Source organism: Ictalurus furcatus, chromosome 25, assembly GCF_023375685.1.
Source record: "Ictalurus furcatus strain D&B chromosome 25, Billie_1.0, whole genome shotgun sequence".
Classification (NCBI taxonomy): domain Eukaryota; kingdom Metazoa; phylum Chordata; class Actinopteri; order Siluriformes; family Ictaluridae; genus Ictalurus; species Ictalurus furcatus.
This window is the reverse complement of record NC_071279.1, coordinates 8,203,771-8,225,563: the sequence shown is the minus strand read 5'-3', so window position 1 is coordinate 8,225,563 and position 21,793 is coordinate 8,203,771. Positions and strand designations below refer to the sequence as shown.

Genomic DNA, 21,793 nt, shown 5'->3' with positions numbered 1-21,793 from the left:
TATCATCTACAAGCGGTGCAGATTTCAAATGACTGCCAGTTTGTCCTGGACTGGCCATCCCAGCAAATGATAATTAGAGGCCATCTGTCCAAAAGTTGAAGTAGAACAGAAAGTGACTTTTCATCAGGATAATGATCCTAAGCATACTATCGAATCCACCAAGGAATGGCTCAAAAAGAAGAAATGGAGGGTTATGGAATGGCCTAGTCAAAGTCAAGATTTGAATCCCATTGAAACCCCATTGAAATACTGGGGGGGGGGTTGAAACGGGCAGTACAAGCAAGAAAACCCTCAAACATCTTGCAACTGAAAGAATATTGCATGGAAGAGTGGTCAAAAATTCCAGCAAGCCTGGTGGACAATTATGCAAAATGTAGTTATTAAAATGCCTACAAGACATTATCTCTGCTAAAGGGGGGGGGGGGGGATACTAGCTTCTGAGGCCAAGGGTGTGCTTACTTTTTCCACAGAAGATTATCACATCTATTGATATTTCTGTTGAATAAATGATTGAAAAAGCTCATTTTCCTTGTGATTTTATTCAAGTGTATCAACTTTATTAATAGGCACTGTTTCAAAGATGATCAAATGTTTGCTTGTCCAAATATATCAAAAAAGACAACAATTTCCACAGGGTGTACTTATTTTTCACATGAATGTATGTTATAGCAGCTATAAACAGTAGTTCCTTCACCAGCCTCTCTCTCTCTCTCTCTCTCTCTCTCTCTCTCTCTCACTCTTTAAGTTTATAAGACAAAAAAATGCAGCTTGTCAAGTTACTAAGAAACCGGAAAACGTCCTCCATCCAGAAGACTTCCCTGTCTGAAAATTTTTAAAGTTACAGCTTTACCTCTCACTGTTACAAAGCACCTACAGTTGAGACTCCTTCGAAAAATGCTAAACAAATGTCAGCTCACATCATATCAACAACTACATATGTTTGTTTATTTTTTATCCAGTTATGTTCAGGTCTTTTATACAAGTCTCTGTGTAAGTTGCCACTATAGAAATGCTAACCTGCATTAATTTAAACCTGTAATTTAATCATTACAGCTGGACCTACTGTCAGAGCTGCTGATATAGAAAAGTAATCAATATCTTCTGATCAGTCAGATTTGAGAACTGAATATACCATTTTCTATATTCTATTTATATGTATATATAATTTTCTCTTTTCTAACAGCAGCTCTGACAGTAGTGCCAAATCACATCATTTCTATGCTAAAAAAAAACCACTGACTCAAAGATATATTTTTTAATGTTGTAAATGTTTCTATAAAATTACTGGTATGGAGAAACTTTCTGTAAGGTGAAGGTTTATTTAACATTTATGGAAAGAGACCCCAGTGTGTATGTGACTCCATTGTGTAACAGCCAGAGGTAAAGCTGTTCCTTTAGGTTTTCTGCAGCCGGAAATGTCTTCATTGCAGTGGACTTTATGTTTTTCAGTTAATCAGTGACAACAACAAAAAGTGACAGGCATTTTTTTTTTATCTTATTCATTTCAGGAGAGAGAGAAAATGAGAGAATGCACCACTGAACAGGCAAAAAAAAAATTGACAAGTTCCTTAAAAAAAAATTGCCAATGATAACAAATTATTTCCTTCCAATAGCTTCTCCAAAAGTGTTTTATTTCTCTTCTAATTAGAATCACAATCACGTTTATTTTCTAAATACATTTACATATATAAGGAATTTGCCTCAGTATTTGGTTAAAAACACACCACATTCAACACAATCACATATATATGTCCTTGTGGTAAGTGTACATGCAATGTTTATCATTTATTAACTAAATGTGTTTACACACATACGTAATATTATATACTGTATATAGATCTAGATATAGATTTGTAAGCTATAATACATATAATACATAATTATAAATGTGTAAAAAAAATCATTATTATATCTTATAATATGCATAATAATAACATAACATCTTCCATATAACTTTATTCAAGATGAGCTCTTGAAAAGGGTTTCAGAAGGGTTCTCTGGCTAGTTAAGGGTTCTTAGCGTCCTAAAAGAGTTTTATTAGGAACCCTTTCTGATAGGGAAACCCCCTATAGGGCTGTAGGTTCCTTTAGACAAGCCTTAGTAGTATTAGAGTCAAGCTTCTTTACTGAGTAGATTTCAAATGACAAAGGACGTATCAGAAACAAGGACGCTCCGTCATGGACATCTCACTTAGCTTAGCCGTCTTTGACGTAGATCTATCACAAAGGTCTCCAAGTGGTTTCATAAGGAGGAAATCAGAAAGTTGCTGTCCCCATGGCAACTGGGCAGAGAGAGATATTTAGGACCCAGTCGGAGACTGCAGACAGGTGGCTATGACTCACTAAAAAGGGAGACACAGTTATCTTCTTCTCCTGCTTTTATTCTCTCTCCGTAAGCCTGATTATTGTTGGGCACATGTGTGGTTACGGAATTATACACGAATTACGGCACTCTTTAGTACAAAGCAGTTCTTCTCTCTTTAAAAGTTTGTGCTTGTTTTCACACTCCACTCATTACTTTGCCCTCTTTAAAGAGTGGAATCACAGGCGTAATGACTTCAGTGAGCTGTTACTGGTGGGTGCTTTCACAGGATACAGTATCAGATCCACATTAGTTTTATTGCTTTGGCTGGCAATTCTCGTGCCAGCTCCATCTCTAAAACCCCTACTGCTCCCTAAGTTACTTGGATAAGCTCTCCATTTCAGTGGGTGTTTCCACTCAGGTGACTGGCAACCTACGGGTCTTGTTGGGCAAGAATAAGACACTCTAAAGAGAAGACTGGGGAATTTAGCATGGAATGGCCAGGTGAAATAAGATAGCACAAGTGTGGCTCCAAACATTGCAGGACTGCAGTGATGCACAGTGAGTTTAGAGCCACCACCTACAGAGATAGGGGGGGAGAGTGTGGCATTTCCCCTTCAGCACTGCAGAGGAAAGTGATAATTATGGCTCGACCAGTCAGAGCTGACCTGGAGAACCAGCAAGTCAGTGCACAATAAAATTGGTCACTTTTGATTTAAACACAGTGGAACATGTAATGGAGCGTTAACACCCCCATCTCTGTGCTCTCAATATCAAACCCTGATTGGTGCTCAATGATACTGCAGATTCTCTCCAATATTATCATCTAAGAGGATCGGAGAGGTATATATATATATATATATATATATATATATATATATATATATATATATATATATATATATGTGTGTGTGTGTGTGTGTGTATATATATATATATATATATGTGTATATATATATATATATATATATATATATATATATATATATATATATATATATATATATGTATATACCAGCAGTGTAACCAGTGTAAGCCACTGCAACAGAAGAGTGAGCACTTCTTTTTTTTTTAATTAGGGGGATATAATCCAGTCATTTACTTTCTAGCTAAATAAACATTAAAATGTTTGTGCTACACATAATATGTGCAGCCTCATTGGATCAGACTCCATTCCATACAGAGAAAAAGTGCTGAACTGGATTGCTATTTATAAACCCTTCCATTCGTTCTGCAAACACATAACGTTACACATAACATTCATAGTCAACTTTGCAGAAATCTGAAGCATTTATATGCACAAGGTATCGGGGTGAAATTTAAGCATAGTGCAGGAAAGTGCCGTTTCGGTACCTTTGGTTTATGTGAACGGCAGGTTGAGCTGAGCTCTGCGTACTATAATTGGATAAAAATGCAAATCACAGCATGGCACAGTGATGATATATTTCCACCATGCTTTATAGAGAAATGCTGTCATTTGCAAATTATACTTTACTTTTAATTTATTTCCAGAGTCAAGATCCATTAGAAAAGAAACATACAACAAAACCACACAAAATGACCTACAATACAAAACATTTCAAAGAGACAGTTTATTATATTATCAAATGTTTTCCTTCAGCAAAGGCAATTGTTAAATGCTGTCTACAGTATACACACAGCGCCCTCCAAAATTATTGACACCCTCCGTTAAAATGAGCGAAATAATATTTATTTAAGTACCACATTTATTTTCTACAAAACACTGGTTTAAAATGACCTGTGCAATGAATAATGTGTCCCAGCTGGCCTGGCGAAAACTACAGTCTCTTCCTGTAATGTCTAACAAGGTTGAAGACTCTTGTAGAGAGATCTTAGTCCACTCCTCAATGAGGAATATTTTAAGCTCCTTAAAATGTATGCTTAGATTTGTGCATGTGGACTTCCTTCTTCAATTCAGACCACAGGTGTTCAACAGGATGGAGATCTGAGACTGAGCTCATTGCAATACAGTGATTTTGTTGCTTTCTTTAACCATTTCTGTGTCGATTTAGAAATGTTGGCTCAGCATCTTGTTGAAAGCACTATCTATGGCTTGAACCTCCTGGCAGAGACAACCAGGTTTGGGCTGAAATATCCTGATTTCAGGCAGATTTCCAGATGTCATCAATCTTAACAAGAGCCTCAGAACCACCAGCTCCAAAACATCCGGCTCCATATTTTACGGTGGGGTATCCGGTGCTTTTCTATGCAGTCCTCTTTTATCACTAAACATGCTGATGCTGTGCATAACCACAAAGTTCAAGTGCTGCTGCTTCCTTGCAACACTATTTCCGACATAGGAAATTTTTGTTATGACCTTAATCGTGCTTAACTTTTTTGTTTGTTTGTTTGCTGTTTGTTTGTTTGTTTTTTATAGTAATTATCTGATTTGTGCATGTTACCAACCTTTGTGTTGAACATTCTTTGTTTTATCCGTGGTAATAGATGACAAATGTGTGCAACCCCATATTTATACCCCAGAAAAAGATGACACGGTTAATAGCAGCAACAGAGAATTTGTTTTCATTTACTTTAAATATTTAATAAGGGTGTCAATAATATTGACATTAAAAATATGATGACTTATTTCTAATGTGCTCTAATCTAATGTGGACAAAAGTAAGTACTTTCTATTATTTGAGAGGAAGGTTTTTATTATTGTGTGGAATAAAAATCTGTCATAATATCAGTGTAAAAATAAACCATAATAGTAATAGTGTTACGAAGCGTAGCCGGAGACAAGCGCGGGGGAGCGGAGGGATGACGTGAGGAAGAATCCAGAACAAGAATCGAATCGGGACAGGACAGGTAAGCTGTGAATCAGGGACGTAGGCAAAAGCGTAGTGAGAGACGAGCGTGAAGTCGAGCACCAGGGAAAACACTTCTAATGAAATCAGCTTGGCAAACAAACAGAGACGAGGCTGCTGAGCAGTTACTTCGCAAGCGGTTAATGCTAGGGAGGCCCTTATATAACCTTAGGTGTTTGCAGGTGTTCGTAATTAGAACTCCGGCGAACTCGAGCGCGGGTATGACTGGGAAGTGTAGTCCTCCTCCGCCACGTCCCTGGGCGGCACTACACTTTGTGAGCTGCCGCGCCGATTTCGCCGTGTCGTAACAAATAGTAACAACACTAACAATCAATAAATAATACAACGAATGGTATTTACTCAAAAGGCCCCCGCACATAGCAATGGATATTTAGAATAGTTTTTAAAAAAAATCTTTGTCCACATATTCATTTGAGTCTGAAACTCAATTATTATTAAAAACATGTTGACATTTGATGATTAGACGATTGGTTCATTTTAAGGACAAGATGTTGATGGCAAATCAGGGTAATATGCAAAAGAGGAGAAGAATAGGAGGCACAATAACATTAAGCTGTATATTCAATCTAGCTGAAATTACATTGCAGTATTGTGATTTTTGATGATGGCTTAATTACCTGAAAAAACACCATCATCCGTCAATCAGATTTCAGTGATTATTTGACAGGGTTAACATAACTATCGTCCTGAAATTTGAATGGCATGTCCTCCTAGAACGGACTACACTCACCTGCAAGTACTGCTCTTCTGCATGACCTCAGCCCTGTGGTAGCCAGACAGCTTGCAGAATCCGTCATTACTGTACACTATAGGCCACTCGACGATCTGAGCGTTACCCAAGAGAAAACTGGTCTCTGCAAAAGAAAGAGGGGATTCAACTAAAACAATGTACAATAGAGACCCACAGTAGTGCTGCTGGTACAGTTTGATAATGAACACCTTCTCAGAGGCATTATGTGAAGACAAAAATGACAAAGAGTGCACAGCAAGCACCTGGCATTTGAATATGAATATTACAGTCCAATAAAAGAAATATTAACAAGAGCTTCTGCAATTACGTTCTTAAGATCTGCGGTACTTGGCTATTTCTTAGGAGCTCAAACGTCCAATCCAAATCTGCCCACATTACTATGCTCATGGTTGCAGCAGTGCAAGGGAAAACAGTTCACTTGCTCACACACACACACACACACACACACACACACACACACACGCACGCACACATGCACACAAGTGAAATAATCTCAATCAGTTCTAATTAATTAATGCTCTAATTAGCCACATTAATACATTAATTGCTGTTGTGGCATCACAACAAATGAAGCCAGATGCAATCGTTACAGTGGCTGAAATAATACAACAGCAGTGGAGGGAAAAGAGGACTGACGGTGTAAAAGTGCTCCCAATAAAGCTGAGCTCAGCCCAAAAGTGAATCCTTCTGAACCACGGCATAAAAATAGACAAACAATGAGGACATTGTGTCAGAAAAGAAAAATCAGTGCACATTTTGTAACAGAAACATCAAAGAGCATAAATGAGCCTTAGTGCAGAGAGTCAACCTGCTGAGTCGCATCCAGCCAGGAAGAAAAGGTGGAGAGAGAATGGGAGGGAGAGTAATAGAGTAAGAGATGTAAACAATGAGAAATAGAGAAAGGTAGAAGTAGCGGGAAAAAGAGGAGCCCTTGACAGCCATTAGTGGAGGTGGCTGCTTTTCTTCGTGGTTGAATAAATTCTACTCTCTCCATTCTCCACCTCCCTCATGTGTGCAAGCCTGGCTGAGAGGGGGAAAGTAAAGCGATGGATGCATGCTGGGGACTCATTACAGGGGCCGCCACAAGCAGGGCTCAAGTGTCAGGGACCAATAGAGAGGGAGCACTGCTTAAGGGCCTGGATGATCCAAATCCTTTTTATAGATTCAGTCTCTGTGATATGAAAACTGTGTCACTGGTGATATAAAGATATCCATCTGAACAAACAGACCATGCTTGCTAATGGAGTCACATCCAGGCATGAACCAACACTGCCTGGGGAAGAGGCAGGACAGCAGATCCGACGTGCATTGAAGAAGCATGAAGTATGGACGAGCACCTCAACACTAGTGATGGTCCAGTACATTCTAAAGTTTAGGATTACATCCTAAGAGCACAGTAACAATAATGATGTAGCCACATGGCTTTTGCTATCTAGAAGAGCTGCATACAGGCCCACAGTGTATAGCAGCCAGATTCAGGCAGCATAACACCCTCGGATTAAACCACTATCAGACCACTTCCGCATGCATGTCCTGATGCATCATCAAGCTTTGAACTAATGATCTCCAGACGATAGGGTGAACACTTTTCTGTTGAGCCACTATGGAGCCAAACCTACATTTTTAACCAACCAAATTTATCCAAATTGGCCTACTCCAATGTCTCACTTGGGCCACCACCAACTTACCCGTTGGACAAAAATGCCGTATTGACATGATATTGCAATGATATTGCTACGTACTGCGATTTGGTCAAAATTTGCTTTTCGGATCAAACCAGTGCCACAAATGATCAACGGACACATAAAAAGTGGAACCTCTAAGATCAATAAGAACGCTTGCAGAACTCATAAAGTTATGCTTTTTTTAAACAAGTCATTTGCATATTGCAAACTTCTACAGTAACAGAAAGCAAAGGCGGATATCGCGATAACATTTAATAAGCAGTGCCTCATTCTCTAGCCTGGGTGAAACAAAAACCAGGTACAAAATGAAAAACCACTGAAAACAGACAATAATAATAATGACTTTCACAAGCCATGGCAGTGTGCTATCTGTTTAAATTACTCAGCTCAGTCGACACCTGTATCTTTACTGGATTACCTCAATCTATCTTAGTTTCTCAAGACATCACTGTCTTCTCATGCCAGCTGATGCCTACTTAAAATAAACCTTTAACATATGCACTAATTACAAATCTGGTCCCTGGTGAAGCTCAAGACGCTCGCTCATTCTGCACATGGAGGAAGTGCTTTCTGCCTGCAGATGGGATGCTGGCACAAGCTTATCATTTGTATTGTGAATACGAGCCATATTGAGAGAGATGAAAGACACAGCACCATGGGTTCTGGCTCCATGTGGGAGGCCAACAGGCAGCTCTCCATCTCTGACAGTTTACTAAAAAAAAATAAATAAATAAATAAAAACATAGGCTTCTTCACACATACGCATGTACATTTGGCAAGCAATTGCGACAGATATTAAGTAAATATTCTATAAATGGCTATATGGGACAGTAAGTCATGGAGTCTTACTGTTCATTGGTTTTAGCACATACATCCCTCAAAAAATATAACATAACATTAATCCTCAGATACCTATGCACTCTTGAGCTGTTCTAATCAAGTCAGGTAAAATAATAAGTCGTATTTGCCAAACATGCATTCCTTCTCCATCTTCAATTGACCCTTTCCATGTGTCAGCATTTAACGAGGAGAAAGGACTGCTGGCATGTGCAGAATGAAATAGCCAATGCCAATCTTTTATCCAACGCTAATGCCAAGAACTTAGCTGACTGCAGTGGGATGGGTTGTTCAATCATCTGTATACATTTAGTCTCCAAATAAACCCAAAAGGAATCACCGGCTATACTGTAGTAGACGTGAAAAGATTTACTGAAGTATACTATCATGTCTCAAATCACGTCTAATAAAAACAATTGTACTGATAAGATTCATGCAGTTTTTGTTCGCTATACATTTTGAATTGAACAAATCCATTTATACATTTGAATAATACATTATTTTGAAACGGTTGAATCATATTTTATATAATACTTCCATACGCATCCATCCATTTCCTGTACTGCTTATCCCACACAGGGTAACGGGGAGCCTGGAGCCTATCCCATGGTACTCGGGGCACAAGGCAGGGGACATCCTGGATGAGGTGCCAACCCATCACACACACATTCACACACTACAGACAATTTGGAAATGTCAATCATCCTACAAAACATGTCTTTGAACTGGGAGAGGAAGCTGGAGTACCCGGACGTAACCCCCGGAGCACAGGGAGAACGTGCAGACTCCATGCACACAGGGCGGAGGCAAGATTCGAACCCCCAACCCTGGAGGTGCGAGGTAAACGTGCAAGGTACCATGCCCCCATATTCTATACCAAAATTAACACATAACATTTGTTAACAAGATAATCACAAAAACAATTGGCTAAGGATGCCTACAAGGAGAGCGGAGGGAGACATCGATCCCATTAAACAAAATATACCTTTAATTGCACTTCACATTTTAAGTGTCAGTGTCCTTTGTGAGTATGATTTTTTTCTTTCTTCTGCCAAATTATCGAACTGTAGACTGCCTGCGAGTAAAGCAACAGTGTAGACAAAAGAACATTTGGTTTATAAGATGTTAAAAGATGTATTATAAACATCCAGAGAGCCAGCCCTCCTCAACAATCAAAAGCAAACGGGACGTGACAGCTCCTCGTTAAAGATTTCCACTTGTCCAGCTCACTATCTGCCTTCTTCGCCATTAGTTTCCTTCATTCTTTTTTGTCTTGCTATTGACAGCAGGCCTCTTTTGCTTAATCACTAGGGTGTTTCTCTGTGACTCCAATAGTCTTTTAGTCTTTTAGTCTTTAGTCTTCAGCACTCTATCTTCTTGGCATCATACAATCTTGTAAGGCTTTGGATTTTCCTCCAAAAATACTCTACACTAATGGTGTCACTCATCCTTCTCTTCACTTTCAATGCCTCCGTCTTCATTCGCGTGTGTGCCACACACTGTGCCTTCTAAAAGAGCATGCTGTGGATTGCCGGGGCATCCGAATAACTGAGAACTGTGCTTGGAGAGGAAAAAAGAAGGATGCAATGCCAGAAGACAACGATAAGCATATAAAAAGACAAAGATTAAATAAAAAGAACTCCAAACTCCCGTTCATAGCCGACTCTCTAGCGCTCACTGTTCCATCTTGGGGATTATTTTTACGAGAATCCCTGGAGGCTCTCATCAGTCAAAACTTTACATGCTCTCATCTCTGAGACTCTCATTATCTTATCATCATTACTCTCCTTAAATAAACACATGGACTCAAAAGTACTGGAAGTCCTTTGCTAAGAAAAGGTTATATAAAGGCAAAATTGCCTCAGGCTGACATTTGCTTTATCACAGCTATGTATGTCTTTTGCCCCAAAATGTACCAAAACACCTGGTCTGTGGCCTTTCCAAAGGAATAATACAGACTCATTTCCACAAAAGGTTAAACAAGGTGACAAACAAAGCGTAATAACCTCTTTACCAGGAAACCACAGCCATGCTATGCTACAGTATTAAACTGCACAAAAGCGAGTATACAAAGTGCAACAATTTTAGGAAAACAACTAAGGAACATCAAATGTTTCTAATGCACTGCATGTTAAAAGCAAATAAAATGAGTTAGAACACCAAATAGACCTCTCTTGGGTTACATTCCCTGTAAAAAAAAAAACAACTTTTTAAAATTACTCTCGTAAATAATGAAATAACTATACACACTAATTAGTTATTGTTAGCCACACATCAACTTTAACATCACTAATGTTGCACCAGTGACTGCTACAGATTTTCATCCATATGTGTTTAATTTATTGTGAGACCAAATTTTATTACTGTATGGTAAATGAACACATAATATCTACTGGTACAGAAAAAGAAGAGTATATTAGCACTGACTGTGACTTCCATTAATTTAAATTAGCTTTACTGTACTTGTGTGTGTGTGTGTGTGTGTGTGTGTGTGTGTGTGGTCTTGCAATTCCAAACTTCTGATGATGCCCTCACTACAGGAGGTGTGTGTGTGTGTGTGTGTGTGTGTGAGAGAGAGAGAGAGAGAGAGAGAGAGAGAGAGAGAGAGTGTGTGTGTGTGTGTGTGTGTGTGTGTGTGTGCATGTGTGTGTGTGTGAGAGAGTGCGGGTGTGTGTGTGTTGGTGTTCTGTGGTCTTGCAATTCCAAACTTCTCATGATGCCCTCACTACAGGTGGTGTGCGTGTGTGTGTGAGTGTGTGTGTGTGTGTGTGTACTGTGGTCTTGTAATTCCAAACTTCTCATGATGCCCTCACTACAGGAGGTGTGTGTGTGTGTGTGTGTGAAAGGGGAAAATAAAAAAGACAGCTTCTGTAAAGGTAACCATGTGTGACATCTGCTGGTAAGCGGCTCTAAATGATGTTGTCCCGACAAACTCACACACTACAACGCTGACAGCATCAAGGGCCATTAAGCTACATAACAAGCGGCAGCGCATCACTGAGTCCTGATAAACGAGACAGTTTCAGCGCAACAGAAAATAAATACACAAATCTACAACTAAAACTAACCAATAAACACAAACCTACACCTGCATACACCTCCTACAGTTTTACGCACAGCTGATGCAGGACTTCAGCCCAAAGCGCTTCATTAAAAATATTGCATCAGTGTGTTAACATGGAGATGATTTAATATCCTTCCTGAAGTAAGTATCCTCTACAGTTATATTTGTATCTTCCGTTGCGTTGCTCTGCTAAAAGTCAATGAAAAGTTCAGATGGACTGAGAAATGATGAGAATGCTGCTGTGCTCGGTAGTCAGCAGATCTCATAGTGCCTCTCTCTTTCTCTCTCTCACACACACACACACACACACCGCTGGAAGCGGCTCCTTCAGAAGTGTCTAGTAGTTTGGAGAGAAGCTGATGGGACTTGAGGTTTCGTGAAAGCCCTTCGCCTCTCAGCAGGGCTTACTTACAGACTCTACTGAAGAGGCATTTATAATGCGGGTCCAGTGCAGCACCACGGCCAGAGCAACGAGCCACAGTAACACTAACACTGTAACACTGTGACACTGTAACACTAACACTGTAACACTGTGACACTGTAACACTGTCTCAGTCACTGCATTACACAGCACTTCAAAACTGTTACACATCACATTTAATGATAGCTGTGCAGTGTACATGCAGTCCTTTTCATCATGCATCTCTTCTGAATAATAATAATAATAATAATAATAATAATAATAATAATTCAAACATCCCTTTTTTCAAATAGAAGGAAACTACTACTACTACTACTAATAATAATAAGAAGAAGAAGAGGAAGTAGAAGAAGAAGAAGAAGAAGAAAAGTATTGTTATTTTAATTATTATTGTAGTTGTTATAATTATTATTATTATTATTATTATTATTATTATTATTATTACAACTCTTATAAGAATACTAATACTACTACTAATAATTATCCTTATAATGTTGATTGATGATGAATGATGATGTTGATGATTATTATTATTATCATTCTTCTTCTTCTTCTTCTTTTTATTATTATTATTATTAAGCCTGTTGTTATTGTTGTTGCGTGAATAATTTCTTGGTTTTTTTATCCTTATAGAGATTAAACTTTCTTGATAGTATAATATAAAATATCACTGGGAAAAACCTTCACCGACATTAATAACATTAATAAAAAGCTCTAGAATAAATAACATTAATAAAAAGCTCTAAACTTTTACTTTGATATTACACTTACAATCACAAGCCCGTTTCCCCAAATACAGCAGAGAGCAAGGTGTGTTATGAAGCAGTAAAATATCAGTAAACTCACACTTTTAACACGTTAAAATGGACTTAATGACTATAAGATAAACGACCAAATAACTGTATTTCTATGCCGAGCAAGAGCAGTGCCTTCATCCTGCAAACGCCCCCATTCTGATATCGGTGTCCACAAACGCAAGAAAAAATAAAAGTAAGTTTCTGTTTTCCAGTGTCCGTTTTGGATCAGAATCTAAAGCCATAACATGAGCTGAGTTTAATTCTCGTCCCAGTAGATCATATTTTTATGCAGTTCCACAAACTGGCTTTTGAAACGGCTCAACACGTTAACATGTCAAATGTGCTCGGACTGTTTCTGATCAACCCCAAGAAGCAGCTCAGACTCGGGCAGAAGTGCGCGATGCTCTGGGAGGTCTCCATGTAATCTGATCGGATCCCTGCGACCTGAAGAAAAGAGTGCGCTTACCGCTTGAGCGTCGGACGATGTTTTCCAAAAAAGTGTTCTGCGGCGCCACCAGTCCTCTCCTTCCCCCGTGCATTCTGCGCTCAAACTACAAGGTCCCTCACGCTCGCGCACACTGTCGAATCTGATCGCAGAAGTGAAACGGTCCGGCCGGGGATGTGTCGGCGGGATGGAGAAGACCATGGTAACGCTGCGCCCTGCCTGGCTTACACGAACTCGTCTGTAGCGCAGAGACTCTGCCAGGCTCGGTGAGCCCCGCGCTCCCCCGCGAGAACGCGCGTGCGCACTGAGAGCGCGAGCTGAACGCAGACTGGCACAGGAGTCTCCGGCGCTGTGCGCGGTGCCATGGAGACAGCGCGCGCGCGACATCGATTCTCTGACAAGTGCAGAGAACACACAGCTGGAATGACACATCTGTCAAAGAGGAATGTGTGTGGCATCAAGTATGGAACAAATGTTTCTTAAAATGAAAATGTTTTAGTAACCAAGTCTACTGTGTGTTGTTGTTATAAATTATGCGCAATACACACGTGATGTCGCGGGTGTGGCACCATTTAATTATGGTTAGGACAAAGTTTGCAGAATTAATTTACATAATGACATTACTGTATTAGCTTCATGGTTGGTCTGTGGTTCCTAATGCTTATGAGATTTGCTTCGTACAATGGCCAATGGTGATTTAAATCAACATAAGGTAGAGGCGCGAGGGTAGAGTGTCTTAGACCCCCAGAACCACCAGTGAGCCTTCATGCCCTGTGGATAAGAGCATTGTCATCCTGAGAAAACTGGGTGTGACGTTGGAACAAACAATAATGCACATACACACACATTCACACATGGGGCAGTTTATAGTATGCACAAGGAGAACACACAGCCCCTCGCTCAGGAGTGAACCAGGGACTCTGTTGCTCTAAGGCATCACCTCTTCCCACTTGGCCTCAAACCATACCTGCAAAACGCCCTCCACAGTCACCTATCTGTAGCCTACACATGCTTAAATCAGTCTGAGTGAACTGCGCTGAAAGACGTTTTCAAGAATCTGATTTGTGCTCAGAGTTGGGGTGGCAAGCTGCCACCCTGTGCCACCTAGCCACGCCCACTTAAGCTTACGCATCAAAAATACTTGATCACTCACTTTCTCTAAACACGGTCTCAAATTAGAGCACAGAAATTGGGAATTTACACACCTATACAAGGCACTCCAGAAAACCGTGCGCTTTCCGGCCAGTCAGTGAGTGAGTGAGACTGAACCTGGATCTCTCTGTTTGCCCGCAGTGGTTAAATTTTAGCAAGCTTACTGGAACTGCGAGACCTGGACTATGTCTCCTCCTTCTGTCTTGTCGCTGCTGTATTTCTGCCTAGCCTCCCTTGCTAAGTGGATTTGGACAGAGCCCCTATTGTTCCCAGCCCACTCCTGCCTAATATGGCATTCCCGAGGAAAGCCCCAGTTTCCTGAAACGAGCGACTAGAAGCCGGCAAATGGCGAAGGCTGGTCTCGACAGAGTGACGGACAAAATGTGAAAATCAGCGTTTCGCTGTCGGATATGGAGACTGTTGAGACTGTGGAGACTGTAGAGACAGTGACGGGATGAAAGCTGGCGGATTGAGTGCACATTCACGCGAATCCGCGGCTGCAGGCGGGTTGTTTTGGAAGCGCGAGGCAAAACAGTGCGGCTCACCGACCTGACGGATTAGCGCGAGGCGTGAGTAGTCATCCTGAGGGTTTGGACTGGTTTAAATAAGGCCCTGTGCGTCTTGGTAACAAACCACAGAAGGACAGGGATTCAAGTATTCGGTGTTTTATAAGGGAATAGAGAGGCAGAGGAGCAGGATTAGACTATCATGCCTGGCCGTAGTTCCAGAGGTAAGCAGCGTGCCGGGGCTGAGGACGGAGCGGATAGCGGAGAGCTCTTTACTTCTGTTAAAAAGATGCTGAAATGTGTGGTGGTCGGAGACGGAGCGGTTGGTAAGACCTGCTTACTCATGAGCTACGCCAATGACGCTTTCCCTGAGGAATATGTACCGACTGTGTTCGACCACTACGCAGGTGGGACAAACATTTCATCTCTATTACTGTGTTATTATTATTCACACTGTGTATCCTGTGCTCTCTCTCTCTCTCACTCGCTCACTCACTCGCTCGCACGCACACACACACACACACACACTCTCCCCCCCACCATAGGGTCCCAAGAATAGCCGCCTGATAGAGGAACTGTATGTCACTGGATACACATAATCCCCAGAGTAGGCCTGATACACATAAGTAAAAACAAACAGCTGTTAACAAAATGATTATAGACAGCTACATGATATACAGAGTTGAAAAAAAGTTGGTATATACTGTGCTACCTGTTGATCACAAACTGTAAACCTTGCCATTATTATTGGCAATATTTAATATACTGCTCTACAAACGGTAGTCTAAAATCAAATACATGGTGTCCCAGAAGTCTGCACACAGGAGACTATGTTTGCCAGCACCACTTCAGATGTGCCTCGGTCAGTGGATGTTCGTGGACGTCTACGTCTCGGTTGGTCCGCACACTTCCACACACTGCTTTTGGAATTTGTTAAGACGTTTTGTGCAACAGTGTGGTGTGTGATGTGCTTGCCGGTTTCCTGTTTAAGTCTATCGCAACCTTGAGACGGCTTCCTGATCCAGCCATGAGAATGATTTCAATACGTTCATTTGTTTTTCAAAGGCGTTCTTAAAGGCTATCTGAAAAAATATGGATTTGAAGCTCTGAAGAGTCAGCGCTGAAATGACAGCTGAGCTGAGTCATATCTCAGCCATGATATGCTCTCAAAAGAAACAACAAAAGTGTGGGGGTAGAAACTGATAGGGCTGGGCAATATATCACTATCAGCAATATCGTGATAAATGATATTGCGATACGCTTTTCTGTGATATCGTTGGTATGGTGATATATTTTTAATGTTTTTAGTAAATATAAATGAAATGGTACTGAACGGATGCCGTTGATTGGACGTAATTAAAAAAAAAGTTCATCTTTTTTTGTCTTTGTAGGCATTGAAGTCATTAAACTCAGTTTAACGTTATTTTGTTTATTCGTCTACTGTTTTGCGGACAGTTTATTAGCTAAATTACATATCGCGATACACATTGTGTATCATAGAAATGTCCTGAAGTATCGTGATATGGTATTCTTTTGTCATATCGCCCAGCCCTAGAAATTGAGGCAGAAAATTAGCATGAAAACTGGAAGAGCGGACTCTAATGCTACTTTTCACACACTGGATGAAAAGCATTGCAGTGAACCATTGCAGTGAACCATGCACATATATTCACACATAAGGGCAATTTAGCGTACCAAATCCTACATGTTTTTGGGAGGTGGGAGGAAACGAGAATACAGAGGAAACTCACATGGCCACAAGGAGAACATGTGAAACTCTGCACAAACATGGAGCTGTGAAGCAGCAATGGTATTCAAAACTACACCGTCTGATTTGAGTACATGTTATGGCGTACTGTAGGCTCGTATCATTTATCTTATCAATAACACCACATGGTTGTGTTATAGTAGAGTTCAGGCTTTTAAGTTGCCTGTGACGAATTTCTGGAGATTTGCTATCTGATGACAGTGAAGAGCACCACTTTCAACTACCAGTATTATATTTGTTATAGTTATTATTAAGTTATTATTGTTCTTATTATTCTTATTATTCTTAATCAAACTGACTTCATTTGAAATTAATGTGTTCCTAGTTTCAGTAAATGATATGAAGATTGTGTTCATTTACTAAAACTGGGGTGAATATTGTACAAACCTTTAACACAGTGTAATTTGGTTCAGGTTCTGTGGATACAATGTTCAGGAATAAGAGCTTTGTTAAGGGCAATAAATAAATATTTATGTATTTGCTTAACATATATAATATTTAACTAGATTTATTTTCATTATAAATTCTTGCTTTTTTTCCCACTAGAAGGGGTCTCTGTCTGCAAAAATGATGAGAAACACTGCTTTAACACAGCCAATGTTTAGCTATTAAAGCATATCACTCTGGAGTCTTGCTTTTCTGGTCATTTCTTTGCGTGTCGTTGACATCACTGGAAAAAGTGACATCACTCTTGAAAAAGTTCTCAGTGAACAAAAGGACAGAAAGTTTTCCCTCCAAATGTTCCCCAGTAAAGAAGACTGCACCAAAACATTGTACAGGTTTCAAATTATAATCTAGTCTACAATTGATGAATTAGTTACTTTTCAGATACCAGACAAAAAGGGCACCTGTTTATCTTCACAGTCAGAGTAGTGTTTGACATATGCCCAGAGCCCAAATAAATTTTGAAAAGTCAACAATTACGCTCAGATCTTGACACCATCTGATTTGTGAAATTTTATCGGCTGGAACTGTTTCTGCACGTGGGAGAACTTTTTATGACAGCGTTTAATGTGCATTAATGAGCCAGAACTCCTCAAGTCTAGAACTGTGGGGGTGGGGAACACATTAGTGTTATATTGCAGCACTTACTGTATGAAGCAACCTGTGAATTGCAGATGTGGTCCAGGTGTGGAATGCTAACCCTGGTTGACATGATCGTTTAAAACAGTGCCGCAAGGCTTAATTGGGTGGTGTAGGTTTCCTGTTCTGAAACTGTTGATTCACCTGCTCTCAAGGCTCAAATATACTAAAAATGTCAGTTAAGTTTGCTGCAGTCTTCCAGACTTCCTTTTAGTTGTGCAACACAGATTTAAAGGACAAACACAAAGCCTCAACACTTGTGGGTTATCTGTTGGAAAGTGATGAGAAGACCATATGTTCACAAGAAATTTGACTCCCGCTTCAGAGTTGCTCATTCAGTGACTCCCACTTTAGATAAACAGACAGATAAGTAATGATTAGAAGCATGACCATGTAGTTTTAGGCATCGTGGTTTGGAATGGAAATGTTTAAATTGCACAAGGGCAGCTGGAAAAAAAAGTCCTACCACACTATATGGGAGATTGTTATTGTTGACGCATTTATGTGGCAGCAAAAAGGCAGGGAGACGGAAGTCGTAAAGAATGGAGGCTCTGTAAGATTTTTTTTAATTGGTTCGATTATTATTAATGCACTGGCAAAAAGATGTGACCTCACCACAAGTATTTAATGTCCCTTTTAAAAATTTATGGGCCCTCACTGGTGGTTAAGTAGTTAAAGTGTTATGTAGAAATGATGCAGTGTATGTAAGAATTTACATTTTGCATGTCATTGTACTCTTGTCAGATACTGTGAAAGGGTGGGAAATGCATATTTGGACTGAGAAGCTCATCTATCACACATACTAATATGGGTTGGGTTTATGACTATAATAATAATAATAATAAAAAGCAGTACACAGAAAAATAAAACATATAAAAGTTAATAAGAACAACAACAACGTTAATAATAATAATTATAAAATAATAATAAAAAAGACATCAGCAGTCAAATGCAAGTTTAAGAAAGTGTGTCTTAAGTAGAGCTTTAAAAGTGTCAAAGGTCTGAGCTTCCCTGAGTTCAGGAGGAAGAGAGTTCCAAAGTGAAGGAGCGTAGAGAGAAAAAGCCCTGTCACCCATAGATTCTAGGCGGGTTTGTGGAACAGTTAACAAATTGCATTGTGAGGAGCGTAGTCTGCGATATGGGGTGTAAGGGATTAATAAACCAGATAAGTAATGCAGTGCCAAGCCATGTAGTGCCTTGTTTGTCAACAACATGATCTTAAAATCGACACGGAACCTGACCAGGAGCCAGTGTAAGGACTCCAAAACGAGTAATATGTTCACATTTCCTGGTCCCCGTCAGGATCCTGGCGGCAGAGTTTTGAACATATTGCAATTTGTTAATTGTGGAATCATATAGTTTGCAGGATTAGGCTGTTGATGGTTTGACATGGCAGCATTCAGAGCTGTTGCTGGACATGTTACTAAGACAGCAACTCCATATGCTCCATATGCTCCATATGCTAAACAAGATTCAATACACTGCCAGTCAAAAGATTTTACTCATTTATTCATTAATCATCAGTAATCGCTTTATCCTGGTCAGGATCTCAATGGCTCAGGAACCTATTCTTGGAGCATTCAGCACGAGGCAGGAATACACACTGGATAGGATGGTGGTTTATTACAGTGAGCCATGCACACACAGGGCAATTTAGCATAGTCAGTACACCTACTGGGAGGAAACTGGGGAACCTGAAGGAAACCGATGTGGACACAGGGAGAACATGCAAAACTCCATACAGATAGTAACGTAAGCTCAGGATTGACCCCGGAGCTGTGAGGTGGCAATACTACCTGCTGTCCCACTATGTCAGCCAGTTCCCTTTCAAAGGGAACTTCGACGTTGCATTTAGCATAACAGTATGGGAACGCCTTGTGCACGTGACCGGTATCTGAAGCTTGTGTAAAATCATGCCTCTACTTAAAGGCCTGCCATGATCAGGTGACGTGGCAATTAAGCGCGTCACATGATATATATATATGGCACCTGTGAACCACGCCGCCAGCCTTATTATCTTCAGCGAGACTGCATGTCTGTTGTTTGTGTGACAAAAACGCTTCATTTCTACTTGATATTTTCTCAAAATCTCTGAACTTTTCTATCTCTTTTTTAGAGGAAAAGAGAGGTAAGTAATGAGCGAGAAAGAATTCAAAAAGTGTGTTATGGCTTGCTCCCGTTTCATCAAGGGGAAAAGAGCACACTTTCTGGGTGAAGTGTTAGCGGTGTAGTATGCGATGGCAGCCTCGAGAGGCTGCGCATGGTAACGCCTACATTAAGCAGCTCGGCTCGCGACTCGCGCTCTTCTCAAAAAAAATGGAAGCCGAAGCGAGTCGGGTTTCAGAGCCTCGCGGATCTGGGCCGGCCGCTGCCGAGGCAGCCAGCCGTCTCAGGTTCAGGGGATCTCTTATAGATCCGGAAGAGGAGCCGGAGACGAGCTCGCGTCGCGCCTCCTCCTTCCGCTACGGAAAGCCAAAAGGGTAATAATTCCTCTCTGACTATGAGGAGTTAGAAGGATGTGTTAAAAACTGAGAGCAGCATATAAAGAGCTGCTTGAAGTGATTACCCATTTAAAGTAAATCCCTCACACTGCAGAAACTCCCCTGTCTTCCAAAAGTTTATGACAAAATCTCAGGCTTCTGGGGGAAAACCACGCATAAGCCATATTCATAACCCCACGATGTTGGATTAATCGGCCATTGTGGGAATGAACGGCATGGCTATTTAGCTATGCTCAAGATGGAGGAGGCACTTGCGAGCTACCTCTCTCCACCAACGGCAGATAATTACGGGGGCCGGATTGCATCCAAGCCATGTAAGGCCACCGTGGCATTGGTGGGCAAGCCTATGCAGTAGTAGTCTTGCTTGTGGGTCACTGCAGACAGTGACAGGGTTGCAGGCCTATCAAGCAGACCTGCTGAGTGAGCTCGACATATGGCGGCATTCAAAAAAAAGCCAGTCCCTTCCCTGTTGTCTCGAGCTCACCCGGGCATCCACGAGTGGAGCCTGGGCCAGCATTAGTGTGAGGGAGACCCAGAAGGCGAGTATGGCAGCCCGCCAACCCCCGCAGACAGCCAGGGGAACCGGGCGGCCACAGTCGCGGTCTGCTACTAGGCCTGATCTGAGAATGGTCATAAAGGCCAAGCAGGCAAAGAACAGTGGTCCTGAGGGGCCGTGGAGGGATGTATCTGGGGACATGAGGTTGTTAGGGCAGGTAGCCCCCAGTGCTACTATAGGGCCTCCTCTAGCCAAGGTAGTCCCCAAGTTTTCAGTGTTCTCTGGTCAGCGAGCTGTCACAGGGCAACGAAAATCTGATGCTTCCCTCCAATAGAATGTGGAATAGTTAACGTCACTAAAAGACCATCGGGCAGCGTGTAACTACTGCCAAATGTGTCTCCATGGGTTCTGTCTACTGTAGAAAGGGTTACCGGGTCCAGTTATAGCTTTCCACATAGGAATATCGCTAGCTTTATCCCCTCGCACCTTCACAAAGTGCATGGATGTCACTCTGGCTCCATTGGGACTCCAGGGCATCTGTGTACCAAGCTACCTGGACAACTGTTAATTCTAGCACGATCCAGGGAGCTGGCGGTTCAACATCGAGATGTTGTTCTCGCCCACATGAAGAGCCTGGGGCTCAGGTTGAATCTCAGAAAAGTATGCTTTCCCCGGTGCAGTGGACAACTTTTCTAGGGGTTATAGGATTCTACTACGATGAGGGCGTTTCTATCCCCAACATGCGTAGTGTCAATCCTATCAACACTGAGCAAGATAAAGCTGGATCTTGGGAGATTTTGGGGTGGAGTCCACACATGTGGCCGAGGTCACATCTGTATGCTGCTCCCCCCATCGCTCTGCTCCCACAAGCTCTAGTGAGAGTTCGCCAAGACAGTCTGCTAGTAGCACCTTTTTGGCCAGTTCGAACATGGTTCTGAGGAATAATATCCCTGTGAGATGGCACTCCTTGGGAGATTCCCGTCCGCAGGGATCCATTGTAGACCCAGTAAACTGCGCAATAGCTACAGTCCTGGAGCTCCTACAAGAACATTTCTCAGCGGGGTGGGCTCCTTCTACAATCAGGGTTACGTGGCTGCCATTTCGGCCAGCCATGCCCCTGTTGATGGAGCCTCTGTG

The 21,793-nt window shown here is 41.3% G+C and overlaps 2 protein-coding genes across 2 annotated transcripts in view; one reads left to right on the top strand and one right to left on the bottom strand.

The window, feature by feature from the left end:
* kcnh5a (potassium voltage-gated channel, subfamily H (eag-related), member 5a) overlaps positions 1 to 13,407 on the bottom strand; it is a 77,547-nt gene extending 64,140 nt beyond the window's left edge. The window contains exons 1-2 of the mRNA XM_053614785.1: positions 13,172 to 13,407; positions 5,881 to 6,004 (exon numbers count right to left, since the gene is read on the bottom strand). Coding sequence (XP_053470760.1) covers positions 5,881 to 6,004; positions 13,172 to 13,244 — 197 coding nt within the window. The 5' untranslated portion in view covers positions 13,245 to 13,407. The remainder of the gene's footprint in view (positions 1 to 5,880; positions 6,005 to 13,171) is intronic.
* Positions 13,408 to 14,387: 980 nt separating this feature from the next.
* rhoj (ras homolog family member J) overlaps positions 14,388 to 21,793 on the top strand; it is a 32,777-nt gene continuing 25,371 nt past the window's right edge. Inside the window, exon 1 of the mRNA XM_053614784.1 lies at positions 14,388 to 15,215. Within this exon, the coding sequence (XP_053470759.1) occupies positions 15,011 to 15,215 (205 nt within the window). The 5' untranslated portion in view covers positions 14,388 to 15,010. The remainder of the gene's footprint in view (positions 15,216 to 21,793) is intronic.